Raw genomic sequence first — 22,727 nt, 5'->3', positions numbered from 1 at the left:
TAAATGTTCACTCTTCAAACAAAGAAAGGCCATGTGGAATTATGAATGTTAACGAGCACAATCAATCTAGTATTACATCTTTAAAAAATAGTCTGATAAAAAACACACGTTCACTTCATTCACCTCCATTTCAAGTATCAAAAAGACGTGAAACTCACAATTACACATTCACTAAACAGTCTTTAAAAAAATACAAAATTCTCTTCAGAAACCAATTTAAGTGTCAGACGGCGAAGTGAACTCACCTTTTAGCGACATGGATAATAAAGATAAAGATAATTTCTTTGTTTTTTCATTCATGTACCCTTACGCTTTATAAAAAGAGTTTTTACTGTAAATTTTCTAATGTAAATATTCTGTTTTATGCATTTACATGAGATGCTCCAAATGTAAATGCATGAATTTTAGATATGCACACATTATTCCTCACCATATATGTCTGGAGTAAGTCTCTCATCAGGGAGGATCAAATGATCTGGAATAAAACGCTGTTATTCCACTGAGCTGTTGCAGAGGCAAACAGAATATTTTATGAAACCTCTGCCCCCATCTCTTCAGTCCTTCTCCCACGGTCTCCTCTTCTGATGACGAAGGGAACCCTTAAAGGGAGACGGAGGAGACTTTGACCTCAAGATCAACGCACTTTACATGGATTCACAGCTTTCGATAATCATACATGAAGCCTTCATTTTCTTTTTTTGCTCAGATAGTTGGATGAACGACACCAAAGCGACCGCCTGCAGGTACTTACAGAGTACATGTTGGACAGGTTGTTGAAGAGCACTTGGCCGGCGCTGACTTTGTTCCTCACCCCTCTGATGGTCCCGTTCTTGCTGCAGATATCGATGCGTTTGTTGCTGAAGAGCATCTCTCTCTTGGCACTGGCGTACAGAAGCAGGTCATCGGTGTCGGCTCCTCTCTCGTCGGCCACCAGGCCGTTGAGGTGGCTGTTGGCCTCGCTGGCGGGAAGTGGGCTCCCCCGCTCTGCCTCGGGGCTGCTGGTGCAATAGGAGTCCACTGAAGAGCACCAGGTCGTTTCATCCTTGAACACCTCCGTTAAGACGCGTCCGCTGTTGGCAGACGCCACCCTGAAGCGAACCGTTTTCCCAGTCCTTTGTTTCTCCTGTTTCAGCTTCAGCCCCTCCATTTAAAGACAAAAACCTCTCACATGTTTTGCATCTCATTCAGAAAAGTCAGATATTCTTTTTTTAGCCTATGACATAAGATTATACAATTATCACTTTAAAAAAACTTCATTCATGTGTGAAATTGAGTTGAAAATGCCCCGAGGACAAAAACCAGACACTGAAATGCTAAATAAATGATGAACCTGTTTCCATGGTAACAGCTAAAACAGTCAAAGAGTAAACTGATATTAACATGTTCAATAATTGATCAAGGTTAGTTTTCAAGTAGCAGACGGACTACAGACCCGTGTCAATGATACGCTTCAGCACAGGTGCTGTCTGAAGAGTTACACTTAAAATATTACAGACGGCCACGAGGAACTTATCAGGCTGACGCAGTATGAACAAAGAGTTATTACACTGCTGTCAGGATTACATTACAGGGCTGGTGCTGTGTGTATTTCTTGCTATAAATGTCAGGTACTGACATTATCCATTCTTTACAGTGTAGGTCTACTTGGCCATCGAATCAAATTCATAACATCATCATAATCATAGTTAATTTTCTGAAGCTGAGACAAGTTGTTACTGAACTAAAGTATAAAATGTGTTCTTATTTTACTGTCACCCAGCAAATTCATTTGTTCATTTTAAACCCATAAGTCCTTCCTGCTGGATACCTTTATTCCATTTTCTTCTTGGTTCATCGTAATACTCTTGAAATGCGTTACAATCACACATTAGATGCTGACTCGGTCAAAAAGTAGGAGTCCTTTTCAGCATCAAAGCTTCTTTTATCATTTTTAATTTGATATATTTCCACTCTTGTCTGTTTGGATAAAATAACTACCAAACAGATTTCCTATCATTCTGAATCAGAATAAGGTTTGAGTCATTGCAGATACATTCTTGTATTGTATTCGTTTAATGGAATAAAAACATAAAGACATGCCTTCCATATCTCTGAATTTCCAAAGATCAAAATTAGACGCAGTCTTTAGTGGAAAATTGTTTTTTCCACTCCTAGACTATTCACAGTCTTATACAGTATGTGTGTACAGACCCTTGGACACACACACACACGGCCTGTAGGCGTGCAATGGTAGGTGGTGGATCGTCAGACAGCTCCTTTGTGCGCCCAAGGGGCAGCTTGTAAGGGGACGGTGACTTGCTTATGGGCACCTCAACAGTGTCAGGAGGTGAACTCCCACACCTTCACTGCCAGTTCACACTGAACCTTTTGGTCACACATGGGTTTTGAACCAGAAATCCTCTGGACTGAACTGCCGCCACACCTAAAAACGTTGTCGGCAGGATTCGAACCTGCGCGGGGAGACCCCAATGGATTTCTAGTCCATCGCCTTAACCACTCGGCCACGACAACCTGGTAAGGCCGCAGCGATATGACAAACAGTCTCCTCCCCTCGGCGGTCCGGCTGTAGTTCCACTCCGCGCCGGTAGGAGGTGGTAACACCCGACAGGAGCCACGGAGCACCGGGAACACACGTGTATTGTCAACATGGGGAAAAGAAGACAGAAACATCAGCTTTTCACCAATTTATCCAAAAAACAGAAGAAACACTTGAGGGAGTTCGGAGAGGAGCATCCGTTCCATGACGTGTAAGCAGAGAAATCCGCTCCAGCGCGTCTGGAAGGGGTGGCGATGTTCACAGTTAGCTAACAGTTAGCTAGCAGTTAGCTAGCAGCGATGGTTCCGCTGGTCTCAGGGTCTGCGTTAGCTACAGTAACGCTGTGTTTATTCAACCTTAAGATTCAATTCGAATCAACGTGTTCACTTAAAAGCCGATATATTTTTCCCTACATTCATCTGTGTGTGGTGTTGGTGCTACTAAAGGTGGTGCATGTAATTTAGAATGCTACATGCTAAACACAGCTAACAGATAAACACACAGCTGAAGTTATCATAGAGAGTAGAAGGACAACACACCGGAATAAGTTCATGTAACAGACATGCATTTGCCCTGTGGACCCGCTTTATTACCCCACTAGCTGCCCTTCTGTGCTGTCCCTGCTATTGACTGTAATCTTTCCCCTTTTCTATCATTCTAGATAGATAACCTTTACAGATCAGATGTACTTCATCCCTCAGCCATGCTTCATCAGCTGACCTCCACTGGAGTCCAACAACTGATTCTATTCAGGCCTAAATTCACCTCAATGCTTTCAGCGCTGCAGACCTAAAAACACTGGATTAATGGGCTCCTGTGGTTCTGACCCGTCTGGGGTTCTGATCCTGTTCCGTTAACAGTCACACTGTACATTCTGATCCTCTGGGATGCTGTCAGACGTGTTTGTCTGGCTTTGCGTCCTGTTTGCAGCTGGTTCCAGTTGTAGTACAGGTGTTTCTTCAAGTTCCCAGAAATGCTTGACATTAAGGGGTTCTTTTAGAGTCCACCAGTTAAAATAACATTTTTATTATTGAAAAGATAACAGCTGATTGAGATTTTTCAGCTGCAGTTTCTTCTGATTCTTGTGATCTGGTTGATTGATGGACAATAAGGGTTGAAACGTTCACCTTCCATCTTTTGAGTTTCATTCTAGATACGATTCTCACGTCTTTGACGGAATGCTTCCTCTCCTAACTTCAGCTCAAACATGCTGTGAAGATTAACATCTTTATTCTACCTGTCCCTGATTTTAACCCCAACATGTCAACAAGCACCTAAATCAAACCAGTTCGTTAATAGGAAAAAATGTTAAAATATACAAAAAATTCTGATGTGCTTGTTGAAGAAATAACTACGTTTTTATTTTGCAGAGTTGGTCAAGGTGCTGAGAGACTGGAAGTAGTAGAGCTGGTGAGTCTTGGCGCGTTAAATAATTGTCGTACCTGTTTCCATCTAACGAGGAAGACCTGATCACATCAACAGGAAGTCTTCTCTTTACTTCTGACAGTTCATGTCTTCACCTCTGTTACAGCCAGCGAGCCCAGAACACTCCGACATTGAGCCTGAGGAGTTAGAGGAGGAATCCGAGCAGAAAACAGCCTATCAGAAACTTCTTTCAACTCTCAGCCAATCTGCTGGTGACGAGCCCAGTGATGACGAGAGCACTGATGATGAAGAGGAAGAAGAGGAGCTACTTGTTGAAGGTGTGTTTACTTCTTGCACACTGGAAACAGCACAGGCCAACATATCACCGTGTAGTGAACAGTTTTGTGAATTTATATTACAGACGATGGTGATGGGGTTGATGATGGTGAAGATGGCAGTGGAGATGAAGATGGAGGGGGAGAGGAAGATCCTGAGGATGCACACGAGGCTGTGACTGAAGCAGGAGAAGGGGAGGTGAACGGGGTCGGACCTGAAGAGTTCATAGATAAGGAACATGAGTCCCAGTTCTGTCTGGAGACAAACTTCATGGAGGGAGGAGGAGAGGATCCTGAAGACACTGCAGATGTCCAGAGCAGCAAAGGTCAGGAACGTCTGCTTCTTCAGTCGTCTTCATTTAGAAACTGTTAATAAGGAGTTCAGTTCTAAGTTGGTGCTGGGTTTGATGGCCGTGGTTAATCTCCAACATCCTGCAGGTAGACCTGCATCCTCCTCCTGCAGTTCACTTTGTCCCTCTTGAATCTTTACATATTCTTAATGCAGTGTAAAGGTTTATCATGTAGGCTTCTGACTGTGGATAAACTGAAGCTGTATGTTTTCTGACTGATTTTCATATGACTGGATTATATTAAAATTTATCCAACTCTTGGATGTCGTCAAAATGCAAACACACATTTTTTTACAGCTTCAACACAAATGTCCAGAGATTTTATGAAAAGTTATCTCTAATTGAATTTTATGTACTTACATTTTATTAAATTTATAACACTTGATTCCGTTTAATAGATATAAAAAATTACAACATCTTTTAAAACATGTAAAAATTGCGCACACACACACACACACATACACACACAGATTGAGGAATGTGAGTTGATTGTTTTGTCATCTCTGCACACACAGACATGTTTTTACAGCATTTAGAGACAGAACTCGATGAAGACGACGTACAGAAGATGACGTCCTGCAGGAAACCCACGTCTCAGATCAGGGTAACGACCGCTCCGACTCAAACCACCATCTTTTTGTGGACTTTACTGACTAATCTATTTCTACTTCCCTCATTCAGTGGCCCACATTGGGTACTTTACTCTTGGCCAGTCCACTGGAGAAGTTTGGTTCCATCCACTCACACAAAGAGACGAAGCCCCCCATCTTCCACAGTCTCTTGGGAGACTGCTGGAAGGACCTGAGTCAGACCTCAAAGGTCAGCCCTCTACAGCATGAGCTGCTCGCTCTAATGGGTTCCTACAAGGATCTGTACTATTCAGAGGTGTGTCCTCTGACCAGGGGCTCACAGGTCCGTAACGCGTACTGCCTTCATGTCCTAAACCACGTGCTGAAGGCCAACTCCAAGGTGTTAGCTCACAACGCACAGCTAAGGGAGCAGCAAACTCAAGCCGGAGCCGAGCCGCAGGACGAACCCAGAGACCAAGGGCTGACCCGGCCGAAGGTACGGCGCTGAATGAACGATGCTGTCAGGACAAAGCTCCATTTGCTGTTTCTAAACATCACCAGCACTTATAATTTCACAAATGAAGAGTTTCGGATGAATTTCTTCCCTGACATACAAGTTTTCACTTCGAAATTGTGTCTATTTAATATTTAAATGTCAGGAGTTTTTCAGTAATCATTGAAATGTTAAAGGATCCAGTTCCTGTGTTTGTATCGCTATCATCACTTTTCAGAATTCTTTCACCGTAAATGCCTGAAAACAGCTTTCTTCTTCTGTGTTCTGTTGTCATGAACGCATCAGGCCCTGATTCTGGTTCCGTTCCGAGGCGGCGCTCTGCGAGTCGTCCAGACGTTTATTAGCTTCCTGGAGTCCAAAGGAAAGAAGGTTTTGGTTGGCAACAAGAAGAGGTTCAAGGAGGAATTTGGAGAGGAAGCAGACGACAAGCCCTCCAATCTGAAGAGACCAGACGATTACAGAGCCGTCTTCTGTGGCAACGTAGACGATCACTTCAGGATAGGTAGGGGGCAGCAAACACCAGTCGAAGCACGTTTGGATGAAGAGCCTGAGTTCTGTATCTCCTCTCCTCCCCAGGTGTTTCCATCCTGAGGGGCAGCATCCGTCTGTACTCCCCGTTTTACTCCTCAGACATCATCATCGCGTCTCCACTCGGCCTCCGCACGGTGCTGGGAGCAGAAGGAGAAAGCAAGAGAGACTTCGACTTCCTGTCTTCCATAGAGCTGCTGGTGCTGGACCAGGTGGACGTGTTCCTCATGCAGAACTGGGAGCACGTGTTGGTAGGAGCACGCACGTGTTCAGCGTGTGACTGTTGACGCTCCTGAGTTTGCCTTTCTACTCACATGTCCCACCCCCCCTGCAGCACGTGATGAAGCACATGAACCTACAACCGCTGGACTCCCACGGGGTCGACTTCTCCAGAGTCCGGATGTGGAACTTGAACAGCTGGGCCAAACACTACCGGCAGACGCTGGTGTTCAGCTCCATCCAGGACCCACAGATCAACAGCATCCTCAGCAAACACTGCGCCAACTACCGCGGACAGGTGCTGAGCTGTACCCCAGTAGAACCAGTCAGACAGGATCTCACACAGTTAATCCTCATTAACTTTATTAAAATTATGTTACTTTTTTGTAGTTAATTTTTTTTTTTAGCATAACTCTCTTTGTGGTTTTTAATCCTAGGTTTCCACAAAGAACATACCAGCCACCGGTTCCATCTGCCAGGTGCTGGTTCAGCTTCCTCACGTGTTTCAGATGTTCTCCTCCGACAGTTTCCTGGACCATAATGCCCGGTAAGGTTCACGCAACATGTGGCGCGATCTCAGCCAAGCCGATAACAGAATGATGATTTCATATTTGTGCGTCCCGTCGGCGTGATGCTTCTCAGGATGTTTCTGGAGTGTGTCAGGTCAAACACTGATGAAAAGATGAGATGAAACTTAATGTGTGACTCTTGTCCAAAGAAGATGAGAGGAGCAGAAAATAAAGGTGAATATGAAAACGGCACAGGAAACGGTTGGAGAAGTTGTCAGTTTAGCAGGAAATTTAAAGTCCTGTCTAATAGACCACGGCTGTTAAATCAAGCGAATTGATGAGATTATCATCTCCTTCCTCCACCCAAAGCTCTGCGCCGCTGACAGATGAAATGACGGACGTTCTGAAGCGGCCATTAGCCACTTATCAGGCTGGGTCAAAGGGATTCCATCGGCCTAGGGCACGTTGGACCCATCCCAGATTTAATCTGGTTCAGCTCTGTTAGTTTGATGAATATTTTCCTGGATGCATACGCTCACAATCTGTCAGATGAATAAGTGCTAACCTCTCATGTTCAGTGATGTGTCCAACCAGCATTAGTCACTCTGAACTAAGGTGCTTGTGGAACATCATGGATGACACAAGCCGAGCCGACATCATGCTTCTGTGTTCTGCTTTCATGACGTCAAACGAGACGCAGAGGTTTCCTCTGAGGACACATCGGTGTGTTTGAGAGGCATTTCAACTCTCACAATCAGATTTGTTGATGTTTTTTCATGTTGGTGGGAAAATCTGGGGAATGTTTGTCATCGTCATTCATGTTTAAAAGAAAAGAAATCATCATGACGATAAATTCCATGACTAGAAGCTTGATTTTCAGAGGACAAGCTCCTCCAGACCGTCCCCCAGCCCTCTAAAGACGTCCCTGGCAGCCAGTGAGTGAATGTAGAATTCATTGTGTGTCATTTGTGGAAATTGAGCTGGTGTAATAAAAACCCACATACAACCATCTTTCATGATCAGTCGATGTTGCTTCCAGGTTGAGGTCCTTTCACAGCCCTGATCCGAGTCCAAGTTGAGACAAGCTGCTCACACTGGATCGGTCCCCGTCTGCTGCTTTATCAACCAGTTGGCTTTTAATCATAGTTTTGTATTTTCACAAACTTTTAAATTTAGAAACATGTGGGTCATATTTCATCGGTAAACAGCTGCTCACTTCAGGTCTCTTGAAAAAGTGCTTGTTTGACCCCAACAGATTTTTGAGCCGCGTGTCTCCATCCTGTCTGCAGGTTTGTGTTCTTTACTGATAAGGTGCTGCCTCAGTACAGGGACGCACTGATGTCCCACACGCTGATCTACATCCCCTCGTACTTCGACTACGTCCGCATACGCAACTACATGAAGAAAGAGGAAATAAACTTTGCCAGCATCTGTGAATATTCCAGCAAGTCTGAGGTTTCCAGAGCCAGACATTTCTTCCAGAAAGGGGACAGACAGTTTGTGCTCTTCACCGAGCGCTTCCACTTCTACAAGAGGTCAGTTCCCAGTCCGGCTCCATCAGGTGGTCCCACTGAGAAATCCTACACATCCATGGAATTACTACAGTATTACTAAAGACAGTAAAGGGTTAAAGACGGGGCGTTGTTTATTACCTCTAAGTCACACATCAGCAGTTGCTTCAACACGTGAAAGAAGCTGTTGAGAGTTCAGAAGTTTGACCTTTGACCTCAGCGCTGTATTTGTGAAGAATCATCTCAAATATTGTTAGACTTTGATTCTCATCCACATGTGTGTAGAAATTATTGTCAAATGATTTTCACTGGTTTTCAAGTTATTTTAATTCTGACTTTTTTTTTAACTTTAAGATGATTTCATTGAGTTGTGTGTTTTCTTGCCTTGTTGCTGAGACGCTGAAGTCTGACTCCTTACTTTCAGGTACACCATCAAAGGCATCCAGAACCTGATATTTTACGGACTGCCCTCCTTCCCCCACTTCTACAGTGAAGTGTGTAACATGCTGGCGGCAGGAGGTCAAGGGGAGGTGGCCAGCTGGACCTGCACGTCCCTCTACTCCCGCTATGATGCTAACAAGTTAGCCGCCATCACTGGAGCTCAGCGAGCGGGACAGATGCTGCACTCCAGCAAAAACGTTCACCTCTTTATCACAGGAGGGGAGGATAAAGCTTCCTGATGGGACTGGAATGCGCCGTGCCTAGATTCAACCTGTGGTCATGCAGCAGGGTGACGGATGGAGTGTTTGTCATACATGGACTGAATTCCCTACATTAGGACAGAGCTGGGCTCACTCTTTATACTGTGCTTATTGCGTTTGATTGATGTATCATAGATGGACTCATCCATATGAATAAAAAGATCTAATAATTTTTAGATTTGATATGCAGTAGAAATATTGTCACCATCCCTTTAATGACATGACGCTCCAAAGCGGTGATGTATTGTTATTGTCAGTGTTGGTGTGTTCCTCCATTACTCCACCAAATATCTTCACGACCGTTCAGATAGAAAGATGAAACAAAAAGCACATGACTCAGGCAGCAGAGGGGATGAAGATGACATGATGACCTTGACCTTGAGAAAACTAGGTCAAGGTCAAATTTTAACTTTTGTACACTCAGGAATCGGATAAGATATAAAGACGAGGGAGGCCAGTGTAAGACCATACATCAAAGCTAGTGCTTTGATCAATGACAGTAGGTCAGAGCACTAGCATTGATCTTTGACCTATGCAAGTAGGTCAGCGTAAAATTTTGAATTCAGGGGTATTGCAGGATGTTGCAGTCTCTGACTGCATTGGTTCTTGTTTAATATAGAATGACTTAGAAAGAATTCATCTTACAAACAGACTCTGAACCCATTGTGTGTACAAGAGGGGCACCCACTGCATATTTCACTTCAATCTGTAACAAGGCAGCCAGAGACTGCAGTATCCCGCGACTTAACCGGATCTACTTCCAGGGTAGGTCAGGGTACGTTGAAAGTAGTAACTGACTATTGCATAGCGTTGACCTTTTAGGGTCGGTCAAAGCTATGTACTAGCTTTGACCATAGATCAAAGCTAGTGCATAGGTAGATCAAAGCACTAGCTTTGATCTATGGTTTTACTCAGACTGGCCTTCTCCCTTGTCTTTCTATCTTATCCGGTTCCTGAGTGTACAAAAATTGAAATTTGACCTTGAACTAGTTTTCTCAAGGTCATCTCATTTTCATCCCATTTGCTGCCCGAGTCATGTGCTTTTTGTTTTGTCTTTCTATCTGCAACAGTTAAGAAGATATTTGGTGGACTAATGAAAAGGGGGGGGGGGGCGCACGGCAAAGCTAAAATTTTCTTTTTCATTGATCTACTAGAATAAAATGTAATTCCACATCCTCTACAGTAGGTGGCAGTGGCGCCTCAGGTCTACATGTAATGTGCCATTAACTGTTATTAATAGAGTGTGTAGGAGCACACACTCTTCTGCTATGGTGTAGGGTTATTTCAAATCAAATGTGAAATAACCCTACACCATAGTAGGGTTATTTTTCACCAATCACACACATGGACACACACATGGTGCGTGCCGGGGGGCACTGAATGTTTACTCCTGTCTCGGGGGGTTTAACTGAAGACAACTGAGTAGCACTGACTGAGTGAGATGATCAGGCAGAGTCCAGCTGACATCACTGTCCAGAAACCAGAGCAGGGACCAGAACCAGCCGCTGGTCAGACTGGTGTCACCACAGCACACACTCACACCCCCAGTGTGACCAGCCCACATAATTATTAACTCTTTGCCGTGTTGTAAGAGTGACTTTGGCCACATGATAAGTGTCTTCTCAAGAGAGGTACCAGAAAAAACAGACGATCTGTAAATATGGGAGACCAGACAGAGAAGCTCCAGCTGAAGCGGGAGGTGGGTCTGATGGGGGCGGTGTCCCTCATCGCAGGGACGATGATTGGAGCCGGGATCTTCATGACCCCGCAGACAGTGATCTACACCATTGGCAGCCCTGGGGCCAGCTTGGTGGTGTGGGCCTGCTGTGGTCTGCTGGCCACACTGGCATCGTTCTGTTACGCTGAGCTGGGCACCGTGATCCGAGAGTCAGGCGGCGAGTACATCTACATCCTCAGGACGTCAGGCCCCGTCGTGGCCTTCATGTTAATATTCAGCTCTGTGCTTTTTGTTCGACCTGCTGGTCTTGCTGGCATGGCCCTGGGTTTCGCCCAGTATGTCGTGGCCCCTTTCTACTCAGACTGTCCCCCTCCAGCGCTGCTGGTGAAGTGTGTGGCCGCAGCTGCAATTATACTCCTAGCCACAGTGAACTGCATTAATGTTCGCCTTTCCATGTCGGTCCAAGTTTTCTTTATGGTGGCCAAAGTTTTGTCCCTGGCGGTCATTATCATTGGAGGCGTGGTGATGTTGATCAGAGGGCACACTGAGAGCTTTCAGGACTCTTTTCAAAACACAAATGTTGGCATCAATCCAATTGGTATTGCTTTCTACCAGGGACTGTGGTCTTATGACGGCTGGAACAACCTGAACTATGTTACTGAAGAGCTGAAACGTCCAGAGGTGAGTAAGAACATTTAATACAGTTGAAAAAATGGGTTCCAACTGCAAAACCTTGTAGAACTTGTCCTACTATTGTCAACGTACTGTTTACACTAAGACTGGTCTGATCAGTAGGACTTCAGTCACTATAATACAGTCTGTTTAATGCTAGTTTGATAGGATGTGATGGTCATTAGTCTTCAATGTGCCGAGGTCTGACAGGATGACTTCAGAGACAAGTCACTCGTTCAGAAGGTGAGTATTCATTTTGATCAGTGTTGTATTTTTACTATGATGCATTCTAAAGCCTGAGTAGAAAAACCCAGCTACAACATCCTTATTAAACTCCCATGAGTAACTGGTGCTCTGAGAGAAGGATGGATATAGTCCTGTAGAGATGACACCTCTGGGTAGAGTCAGGCCTTCAATAAGACTGAATCACATGTACTTTAAAGCTGCGGTAAAGTGGCGGTCATAAGACACCGTGTGGGAGATAATCAAGAATCAAATAACAAAGACATTTATTGTAGACATAATCCTTACAGCGGTAATGATTATGTTAATATATAACCTTACAAAAGTGTTATGCAGTTGGGTTAGATTAATGCATGTATGTTTAGTTGTTGTGTGCTCCAACCACCACTGGGAGTAGTGGGGGTCACAAGTCTATGTCACTGTTACTCTTGGGGTTGGGGGGTGTTGAACATTTTGGGAACCCCTGTGGGTGATTACCTGTTAGAGGGACATTGACTATGTGTCACACTGAGGTACTGACTGAAGGTAAAACATCTGGACGCAGCCGAGTGGAGGTCTAGCAGAGTCTCGATGAGTCGGGACTGTTAGGCTGCGCTAACATCACAAAAGCTATTCCTATGAGGAGTTCAAGACCAGTTTGTTGATTCACTACCTCCTTGTTGTGGGATGTTACCTCCACCAAGAGGTTTGCATTTCATCAAAGAGTGAGATCATGAATGCAATAATAATCTGTGAGAACTGAAATCAGACCAGTCGTAATCTCACTTTGTATTTAATAATTTCTAACTTTATAGAGGAGCAAACGAACTGTCTCAAATTTGGCCAAACGGTATATAGTTACGAATTTATAGCCACACCCCACCTGTGTTTATCATAGTTTTATGATTGATCTGTCCACACAGAGGACATCCACTGGAAGCCATGATCTGTCATTGTGAAAACGGTGAACTCTTGTGCTGAAGCTTTCCAACCATGCAGGGAGACAAACAGGATCTCCATCTGAAGAGGGAAGTGGGGCTCGTAGGAGCCGTGTCGTTCATCGCTGGGACCATGATCGGATCTGGGATTTTCATGTCCCCCCAGTACGTGCTGTCGGCTATTGGTAGCCTGGGGGCCAGCCTGGTTGTATGGCCCTGCTGTGGGTTGCTGGTCTTGCTGGCGGGTCTCTGCTATGCTGAACTGGGCACAGTCCTACCAGAGTCTGGAGGAGAATTCGTCTACATTCTGCGGACTGCAGGGAAAGTGGTGGCCTTCATGTTTGCTGTCAGCTTTATGATTGTCATGAGGCCGGCCGGAGCCACAGGGGTGGCTCTGAGTTTTGCTGAATATGCTGTGGCCCCCTTTTACGCAGGTTGCACCCCACCACAACTCCTGGTGAAGTGCATAGCTGCTGGAGCTATCATGGTGGTGGCTTTAATCAACTGTCTGAGTGTCCGCCTGGCCACCAACATACAGGTGCTCGCTACGATAGCAAAGGTGTTAGCGCTGGCAGTGATCACGCTCCAAGGTGTCGTGCTGCTGTTCCAGGGAAACAATAAGAACTTCGATAATTCCTTTGAGGGAACAAATGTTGGCGTCAGCTCCATCGGCCTTGCTTTCTATCAGGGCTTGTGGTCCTATGATGGCTGGAACACTTTGAATTATGTGACTGAAGAGCTGAAAAACCCAGAAGTAAGAGTCTACTGTTAAAAATATATAGATTTTCTTACTGCTTTTCAATCCATCAATCATTTAATAAAATAAAAACACACATGGAAATACAATCACGTAATCATAAGTAATGGTTAGTCCTAGTTAAAATGTAAACCTAGAAAGTTGTAAAGATAAAGACGTCGCGTTATTATAAAGTTCAAGTGGCTTGCCAAAGGAAATTGTCCGGTTTTACTGCCTCGCGTCTTGTTAATGTTTCATCAGTTCTTCTTTTTCTTTTTCATCTCACCTGTTAGAATGGAGACCTGCTGCAGTGTCTTCATCTTTAGCATTCTGATCTATGCAGTCACACGGTGGGGAAAAAACAGACAATAATGCGGTACATTCCTGCAGGTTTAGCAGAAGTATGGACGCATTCCTGCTTTAGAAAGCAACCAGTTACACAAATATTCTGATACTGTTTGTCAATGAAAGCTTGAAATCTTAGTTATTTTACTTGTCTTTATCTGCCATGTATTTTGGAACCATTCAGAATCTAATTAATCCAATCTATTTATGTATATTTTTCTGGGGATGTTACACACTGCATAAGGCTCCTTTAAAAAGGTTTTTCCATATTTGCTCTGACAAACAGAACCAGACAGACTGAACCTTGACAGAGGTGATAACCGGTCTCTGACCTGACATCTTCATTCCATGCCCCAATCCTATCTCTGTTATTGTATATTATTATATTATTATGGTCAGTGATAATATTCATTTTACCACTGCATTTATGTCCTGCACTACAGTATGAGGCAATAACAGGAGGTGGTAGCGGAGGATGGTGAGCACACAGAATGCAGGGATTCCAACAGATGAGTTTACAGATCACGTCCAGACTTGCTTTAACACCAGACGAGTATTCCAAATTACTCATAAATGTCCTTCTGCAGAAGATATGGAGAGAAACACAATACATACCTTACACTCTTCACTGTTGCTGCATTATTGCTTTTAAATACCTCAGTTCTTATTTTCTCTTGTATAGTTCATACTGTCATGTGAAAATTAATCATGGCTGAATATTTTTGAGGTTTTTGAATGTTATTTAGTTGCAGAAGTTTAAAAAACAACAACTCCTAATTCAATTTGCCAAAAGTTGAACAATATTCCACTAATAACACACCTGACTATAAATATCTGATGATGAAATAAGTTTATCTGATGCATCAGCATTTGATTACCGTACTTTGATTACTTTTTATTTGACAGATGTGATCATTTGTACCTGAAGAGTTCATAAAATAACAAGTAATAAGCTGTTATAGACAGAAGTGTCAGTCTGCATAATGAAGAGTTTTTTCAGCTATTAATTGATCAGCGTCTCGTTCATTTTTCTCACCTAAGGTTCATCCACATGATGACCTTTGAACTAAAATAACGTCATTGTGTGTTCTGACAGGTGAACCTTCCGAGGGCCATCATCACGGCCATTTCCCTGGTGACAGGCCTGTACGTGTTGGTGAACGTGAGCTACCTCACAGTGATGACGCCTAAGGAGCTCATGTCCTCCAGTGCGGTGGCAGTAACCTGGGGGTAGGACAGCTCCTCTCGATGATGTCATGATGATGTCACATGTTTAGGCTCATTTTAAAGGCTCATTAAAAACTACTACTTCAGCTGTTTTACTGCCTGCTCTGAGGAATCTCGATTGATTCTGGACTAGTTTGATAACTACATTCTGAAGTAAACCTCGGCTTACGTCATTAATCGGTTCCAGGAGATGCTAAGTGAGACAAAAAACGACGTAAGTCAAATGAACTCTTCAGGCTTCAGGCTTCAGTCTTCAGGCTAAACTGAAGATAACCATTCCCAGTTCTTTAATGTACTTTATTATGAATGTGGTTTTAATGATATTTGGTTAATACATTTTATATTTTAATATAGACCAGAAAGAAATTTCACCATTTCATCTTCAGCCACTTCATCTGTATTGTGGGTCCGCATTGCTACGGATATTATATGATATTATATGATATTATATGCTTTAATTCTGATTTATTGTACAGTTAGATGAGATTATGTGGTGGACAGATGTAACGTGGAGTAAAATAACATCAACTTGATTTTTATTTTTCTGTGTATTTTTTGAAAACAGACATTTAATCAAGAATGATTAGTTCTTGATTAAACGTCGTCATCATAGCAAACGGCTTCTGAAAGATGGAAAAGATGCTTTTGATATTTGTAAGATGTTGACACTTGCCCCTCAGGAATAAGGTGTTTGGAAGCTGGGGCTGGATCATGTCTGTGGCTGCAGCTTTGTCCGCCTTTGGTTCTCTGAACGGGACCTTCTTCAGCGGTGGCCGTATGTGTTATGTTGCTGCCAGAGAAGGTCACATGGTGAGAAACCGTACCTCTACAGTAGGCTCCATTTGATCCAAACACACTGGATGCTGGGACACTGCTCAATGTGTAATGTTTAATATGTCGTATGTGTGTATCTGTCTTGATATCAAAATGTATTGACCATAAACTTATAGTGTCGAGGAATCTTTGACTGAAAAACAATACTGTCAGATTATTTAGTTGAAGTAGAATTATCAGGTTTCATTCATTTATTTATGTTTCGCTGATTCTCCTCCCGGTTTTAACAGATTAAGAACTTGCTATTCAGCGATCCCTCACTTATCACTGGAGCTCCGTTATAAAAATAACCTGCAAGAATCCAAATCCCCAAAGCAGTCAGATAAATTTTTTTTGCAATTACTATAAATGTTTTAAGGCTGTCAAACCCCTCACTATACACTTTATACAATTTTCTCAGGCAGACATTAACATTTTCACAATTTTCTCCCTCGTTCAAACCTTAGCAGTAAAATCAGTCCAGTATTACAGTATTACTATAATTATGTGTGGATAATGTTGGTATCCAGCTTCAGGCTCTTTTTCCTGTTTCACTGATCCATAAAGCTAAATTAGACTCCATCCTTACGGTCGTCTTGTTGTGGACAGTTACAATTATTTCTGCATTCTTTGTTGAAACTAATTGCTGCTATCGTCTTTGTTTTGTTTGTTTTTTGTCTTTCTGTATGTAATGAATCATAGATTCATTGATTCTATAATGACCCCTAACTTCTACCTTCCTTTAGCCTGTTCAAAAGCCCAACTTTTTTGCGGGGGTTAGTGTCTTCCACAGCCTTTTGGACGCTGGTGTCTCTGACGGTGCAGAAGGTTTTGTCGGAATTGTGGGTTTGTTGGGGAGAAAACTAACAAACATAAGAACTGTAGTCCAGCTCTTCAGTCACACTGATGTAAATTTGGCAAACTTTATGTCCAGGAGACACAACATTGAGGTGACTTATTGACAGTGGTCTAGAGCCAAGGATGAAGAACACAAAAAAAGGCAAAAGGACCCATGCAAATTGTGCTAAAAAAATCACGCTCTTGAAATGTGTCAGAATATAAGTTAGATCGTTTAGTTTAAGATGTTTTGTGGAGAATTACAGGTGTGGTTCATTGATTAGAGCTGATGTGTCAGCTCACCTCCTGAGCACTGCTGAGGTGCCCTTCAGCAAGGCAGCCCCCCCACAAGCTGCTCATTTGGGGTGCACTAAAGGAGCTGTCCGTCACTCTGCCTCCCCCTGTACTAACTGCGTGCCTACAGGCCCTGTGTGTGTGTGTGTGTGTGTGTGTTTGTTTCAGGGGCCATACACACACATATAAGCACGTCTCAATATAGTAACAAAAAAAAACCCTGAGTGAAAGGCTAATTTCCCACAGGATGAATAAGGTGCATTTCTCTCTTTGTTTCTTCTTTGTTGCTTTGCAGCCAGACGTTCTGTCCATGGTCCACGTCCACAGGCTGACTCCGTCTCCAGCCCTGATCTTCACCACGGCCGTCTCTCTCTTGGTGCTGATTCCTGGAGACTTCCAGAGTATTGTCAACTTCTTCAGGTGACAGCCGCGTCTGCGTCACGTATATATTTCCTCCTTATTACTTGTCTGACGTTCCTCTTCTTTACCGTCGTCAGTTTCACGGCCTGGTTTTTCTACGCCATCACCCTGTCTGGACTGATCTACCTCAAGATAAGGAAGCCACACCTCCCCAGACCATATAAGGTTGGTATGAACCACATAACAGCACCATGACTGAAGAACTGGATGAGAATCAGAGCGTCGGTGTCCCTCTCCTCCTCTCTGCAGGTTCCCATCATCCTCCCCATACTGGTCCTCATAGCTGCAGTGTTCCTGGTGCTGGCGCCCATTGTAGACAATCCTCAAATTGAATTTCTTTATGTTTCTTTATTTATCTTAAGTGGAGCTGTTATCTATATACCCTTCATCCATTACAAACTGTGTCCAGGACTCTTGACTAAGTTAACAGTGTTCCTGCAGATGTTTCTAGAAGTCGCCCCAGGAGAGAAAAATCTCTAAACAGAAGTTCTTCATAGGTTTAGATTTTCATCTGTACTGTAACAACCTGAGTTTTTGTCAGGGCAATGAATATCTCTCAAAAACACACACATTTACCCACACATTCACATGGTCAAATATCTTTTTGCTGACAAACTCCAAAAGATTTTATTTGAAACCACACGATACTGATGTGTGTATTAAAAATCCAAATAGAAACAGGTCAACATTCAGATGCATGCATCTTCTATATTCTTCAAAGCCTGTTTCTCTGCATGAATGCAAAGTTAGACAACTACTTGAAAATCAAGAAAAACCTGGATGATGTTTCTACAGCAGAAACACTTCTGGTGACGCTTTTCAGTGACTCGTCTGGTCTGTTTGGTCTGATGTCGTTTCAAGCATCCAGCTTTACTATTTACTTAGTCTTAAACAAGGCGGCAGGAGAAATATATTCTTTATGTATAGTTCCATCTTTGTCTCATTTTAATAAATGTACCTCCAGCTATGAGGAGTATATTTCAACATTTTATGCTTTGTTTGAAAAAATAGGATTTATTTTTTTATTTCCAGTATGGTTATGATAGGATGGTCACGTATGAGTAGGAATAGCAGCTTTTCTTTTACCCCTTTGTCAGTTTCTCGTTGTCCCGTCATCACCGTTTAGAAAACAAGGAGCCAGTTTGGTTTGCCTTTTTTTTTGTTGTTGTTGTGCGTGTGCACTGAACCACACAAGTCATGTTTGGGAAAGTGTATTATAAATGTAATCTTTACTTCTTCTTCTGCCTTTGGTCCCCAAACAGCTGTCAGCATATAGATGATCAATAAAAAAAGAAGAAAAATAAAAACAAATGAAAGGGCATTTGAGGTGGAGATGCTACACAAAGCAGATGCTGTTTTTATGCTGTTTAGCTGTGATTACTGTCTAAAATATTTGAATATTTATTCATGCATCAAATCCAGCAACACAGAATTTTAAGCAGGGACACAAATCCACCACAGATTCCTGTCTGTCCAACACCAAAAACCCAGTTCCAAGCTAATTCCAGCATCCTTTCACAAATCAATAGCTTTATTACATTTTGGTCCAGGATAGAAACTGAGAAAAACAGAAAGCAGAATGAGTGTGTCTTATTGTCCACCTTGTCTTGTCCCATCACTGCCTTTGCATCATGAGGAGTGAACCACCTGGAGTTTGTGAATGTAGGAGTTGAGCCACTTCTGTCTCTCCATGGAGGTGAGGAGTTTACTCTTCTCCCTGAAGGCAGCGTCGTCGGCCACCTCCATGTTCCTCCTCACCACAGCCGAACCCTGAGACCACACGTCAGGAGACTGCAGCCTGTTCAGGCAGCACAGAGCACAGATACAGCTACCAGTTAAACCAGATTAACAGTTACTGATGTTTGAAAGGACCAGATTAGAACATGTTACTGGTGTTTTTTTGGTCCGAGAGGCTTCAACACTAACACAGTAATAACCTCTCACTGTATCCTAAACAAAAAAGTGTTTTATTCTAAAATAACAAACCACATATTAAATTAATTTTAAGGTCCAGTTCACCCCAATCACAAAACACCTTTGTTACGTGCTTATACTGTGGTGATTCTCAACCACCGTCTGTTCCCAAGTTTGCTAATCTTTACTTGTACGGGGAATAATTCATAATTTTACAACCCATTTCTGTGACAGAAAATTATACGAACCTTTAAACAAGTCTTTGTGGTTTAATAGCTCATCGTAGAATGGATGAAAATTGTCACAATGAGATTTTACATCCACTTTTGCAGGAATTTTGCTTTCCACTCTTCTGAACATTTATATTGTCATATTATTATAATAATAATAATAATGATAATAATAATAATTATTATTATTGTTATTATTATTATTACTACTACTACTACTACTACTAATACTAATACTACTACTACTACTACTAATAATAATAAAAATAATTTTACCATTATATAATAAATAATAACAATAACAACAATAATTATTTATAATGTAATAATAATTATTCTTATTGTTGTTGTTGTTCTTCTTCTTCTTCTTCTTCTTCTTCTTCTTAATATTATTAGTAGTAGTAGTAGTAATAATAATATTACTACTAATTTATTTATTATAATAAATTATTATTATTATTATTATTACTACTACTACTAATACTAATACTAATACTACTACTACTACTACTACTACTACTACTAATAATAATAATAATAATAAAAAATTAATTTTACTATTATATAATAAATAATAACAATAACAACAGTAATTATTTATAATGTAATAATAATTATTCTTATTGTTGTTATTATTATTATTATTATTATTATTATCATTATTATTGTCACTGGGCTTTTACCTCGTCTCTGTCCTTTGAGGGTCAAACATCCACTCTGTCTTCGTCACTCCAGTCCTGCTATTGGCCGCCCCTCTGAGGTGGGGTGCAGAAACTGTTTGGATGTGCCAATCACGACGAGAGATGGGGGGAGAGAGGACGACCCAGTCATCAGGTTCCACCGTATCAGGACGTCTGCATTCAGACAAGATTAGTCTTTGTAATCTGCAGAAAATACATTTCCTGTACTTTAGGCTTGGGGTAGAATTGAATATCTGTGGTCACTGGTCTGATTGATTTGATTTATTTTGTATGATTGCCAATCCAAATCATTGTAACATGATCACTCATAGGTTGTTTTTGCCTTGTGGAATTCAGAATAATCACCTGAGAGGTAGTCGAGGCTGTGGGAAGCCAGATGTCACCAAGGTCATACCCAGAATGCAAAGCAACATTTGGGGTGAAGTGGGCTGTTCAAACATCCTAAAGGAATAGAAAACCATGCTTATATAAATATTTCAACAGAAGTATTACTTCAACAGAGATTCAAACTGATTTTACCCCCAAGTCAGCAATCTGCCCGTCTGTCTAAAGAGTTCCCGAAACACTTCCTATCCCACTGTGTCGAGTGTCGAAACAAATTTTTGTGCAATTTGAAGCCATGAGTCTGTTCACTTTTAATAAAATATGAATAATCAAACAAACAAAACTGTACAGCCTGGTCAGGGCTCCCTTCAGTGACCGTAAGATACAAAGACATAAATGAGACAATGAAGATCTGACAAGCAGGCTCATTAAAAAAGAAAAGTCACATGAAGTGTTGCTATGACAGTAACTAAATTCAGCAATTTAAAAATAAATTAAAGGTTTAGGAAAATCAAGGAATGAGTCTTTGGATTAAATAATTAATATTTAGTTACAGTACTCTTGAAGAAGGATGGATGGATTTTTGTTTTCTTTAAATTCAAATAATGAACATGTAATTACATAAAATATGCAGACAACATAAGGCTGTAAAGAATCATTTCACAGATCATATGCATGTGTTCCACACAGTTCCACACAAGTTCCTCTTGCTTTCATGAAGAAAAAAATTTGGTTTATATAAAACAGAAATCTTTGAAAATCATATTCTGTTCTCTAACAGAGACATAATTTCTCTCTGTCTACAAAAATGAAACACATTCAGGTTCCTCCGTTATGAAAACTAACATTCTAATTCTAATACCAACATTCAGTAGAGCTTACAGTAGGTAGGAAGAGCTTCAGATACCTGGTGCTGGATGTGGAATGATTAGAAGGTCAGTTGGCCTCTGATTGGCTGATGTCTTACCTGTTCTTGGGTTGACGTGTTGGTCTCTGTGACTCTTGTCAGTTTGAATCAGACAGAAGATTGTCAAAGTGGACTTCACAGGTTAAAGCTTCACACAAGTAGAGAAATGTTCCAGAGTCGAACCTCACAGAAGGACCCTGGTCAATCTGCTCGTCTCTGTTAGCGGCTGTTGTCTATATTTCTACTCCAGGCATTAAAAAAATGGAAAAAAAACCTTGTATTTTAACTTTCTTTATTTTAGTAAACTGTATTTTTCTGCTTTACACCGATTCGAGCAGGTCTGTGGTAGTTCAGGTTCAGCCGTACAATCTTATATAGTGTCAACTTGAGTGTTTTACCCCCCAATCCTCGCTATGTACCCACCCACCCACCCACACACACACCCACACACACACACACACACACACACACACACACACACACACACACACACACACACACACACACACACACACACACACACACACACACACACACACACACACACACACACACACACCAGCACGCACACCTTTCTCCAGATCAAATGTCTGACTTTAACGGCCAACAGGCCAGCCCTGGAGCGGAAGTCCTGTTAGCTTGTTAGTGGCCCATTTCAAAGGTTCTTACCAATGATGCTGCTGCTGCAGAGAAACCATCATATTGCTGAAAATCATTAAACTACTTGGGTCCATTCATGCCTAGTGGAATATGAATCAACATCTGCCAAGACAAGGCATCATTGTCCTTCTCATTCGCCTCATAGAAAAATGATCTATATTGACCTGACTTGGAGACAAACACATATAAAACATAGACGTATTTTCACTTTGTGACTCCATGTTCCGTATTCTACTCCTGGTATTCATTTTGAGTCATGTTTTTGGTCAGAAGATAAACCCTAGTCTAACAGTCGTTCTACTTTTAGCTCTGTTTTGGTCTTCACCAGCTGCTGAAGGAAACAAATGACTAATTTGCTGCTAAATGTTCACCAGCTGGTCACCACCAGTGGTGCTGGACGTGTAGCATGAAGCAGCATTTAGAGACAATCTAAACTGAGATGTTCAGGGATCTGAACCAAAACAATGATCTGAAAGACTCTCAAACGTGGAGCTGATGGGTACGTTGCCTGGGAACCAGGAAGGGGCCTGTAGGGCACACAAACGAGAGATATAGCAGTGGGCAGCTCCTTCGTGGTGTTCCCCAATGAGAAACTTACAGATAAGGGGGACAGTGCCTTGCTCAAGGGCACCTCAGCAGTGCTTGGGAGGTGAACTGGACCCTCCCACTACC

General features: G+C 42.2%; 3 protein-coding genes and 1 non-coding gene across 6 annotated transcripts; 2 read left to right on the top strand and 2 right to left on the bottom strand.

Annotated features, from left to right (window-relative positions):
• Nucleotides 1–2,429: 2,429 nt before the first annotated feature.
• On the bottom strand, nucleotides 2,430–2,511 carry trnas-aga (transfer RNA serine (anticodon AGA)). Its single transcript has one exon. It is a non-coding gene; the product is annotated as a tRNA-Ser (tRNA).
• A 102-nt stretch (nucleotides 2,512–2,613) lies between these two features.
• On the top strand, nucleotides 2,614–9,318 carry utp25 (UTP25 small subunit processor component). Of its 3 annotated transcripts, XM_068338551.1 has the most exons (12): nucleotides 2,614–2,747; nucleotides 3,907–3,946; nucleotides 4,068–4,239; nucleotides 4,323–4,562; nucleotides 5,102–5,190; nucleotides 5,268–5,651; nucleotides 5,955–6,171; nucleotides 6,246–6,448; nucleotides 6,532–6,714; nucleotides 6,854–6,963; nucleotides 8,215–8,460; nucleotides 8,861–9,318. In XM_068338551.1, the coding sequence occupies exons 1-12, from the start codon at nucleotides 2,647–2,649 to the stop codon at nucleotides 9,114–9,116; spliced, it is 2,241 nt and encodes a 746-aa protein (XP_068194652.1). In that variant the 5' UTR covers nucleotides 2,614–2,646; the 3' UTR covers nucleotides 9,117–9,318. The 3 variants fall into 3 exon arrangements, with proteins under 3 accessions (XP_068194652.1, XP_068194653.1, XP_068194654.1); XM_068338552.1 differs by lacking the exon at nucleotides 8,861–9,318 and having other exon boundaries at nucleotides 6,532–6,761; nucleotides 8,215–8,398; XM_068338553.1 differs by lacking the exon at nucleotides 8,861–9,318 and having other exon boundaries at nucleotides 6,532–6,761; nucleotides 7,059–8,357.
• A 1,479-nt stretch (nucleotides 9,319–10,797) lies between these two features.
• Nucleotides 10,798–17,799, top strand: zmp:0000001267 (b(0,+)-type amino acid transporter 1). The gene is made up of 6 exons (XM_068339261.1): nucleotides 10,798–11,496; nucleotides 14,825–14,958; nucleotides 15,636–15,765; nucleotides 17,195–17,319; nucleotides 17,397–17,484; nucleotides 17,569–17,799. Exons 1-6 carry the CDS (start codon nucleotides 10,798–10,800, stop codon nucleotides 17,797–17,799), a joined length of 1,407 nt encoding a protein of 468 aa, XP_068195362.1.
• Nucleotides 17,800–18,920: 1,121 nt separating this feature from the next.
• On the bottom strand, nucleotides 18,921–20,577 carry pth2 (parathyroid hormone 2). Its single transcript, XM_068339260.1, has 3 exons — nucleotides 20,510–20,577; nucleotides 20,147–20,317; nucleotides 18,921–19,117 (listed from the first exon to the last, which is right to left on the bottom strand). The coding sequence occupies exons 1-3, from the start codon at nucleotides 20,575–20,577 to the stop codon at nucleotides 18,949–18,951; spliced, it is 408 nt and encodes a 135-aa protein (XP_068195361.1). The 3' UTR covers nucleotides 18,921–18,948.
• Nucleotides 20,578–22,727: the final 2,150 nt, after the last annotated feature.

This window comes from Antennarius striatus, chromosome 17 (assembly GCF_040054535.1).
Source record: "Antennarius striatus isolate MH-2024 chromosome 17, ASM4005453v1, whole genome shotgun sequence".
Classification (NCBI taxonomy): Eukaryota; Metazoa; Chordata; class Actinopteri; order Lophiiformes; family Antennariidae; genus Antennarius; species Antennarius striatus.
The sequence above is the reverse complement of the archived record's forward strand: the minus strand, read 5'-3'. Positions and strand labels throughout refer to the sequence as shown.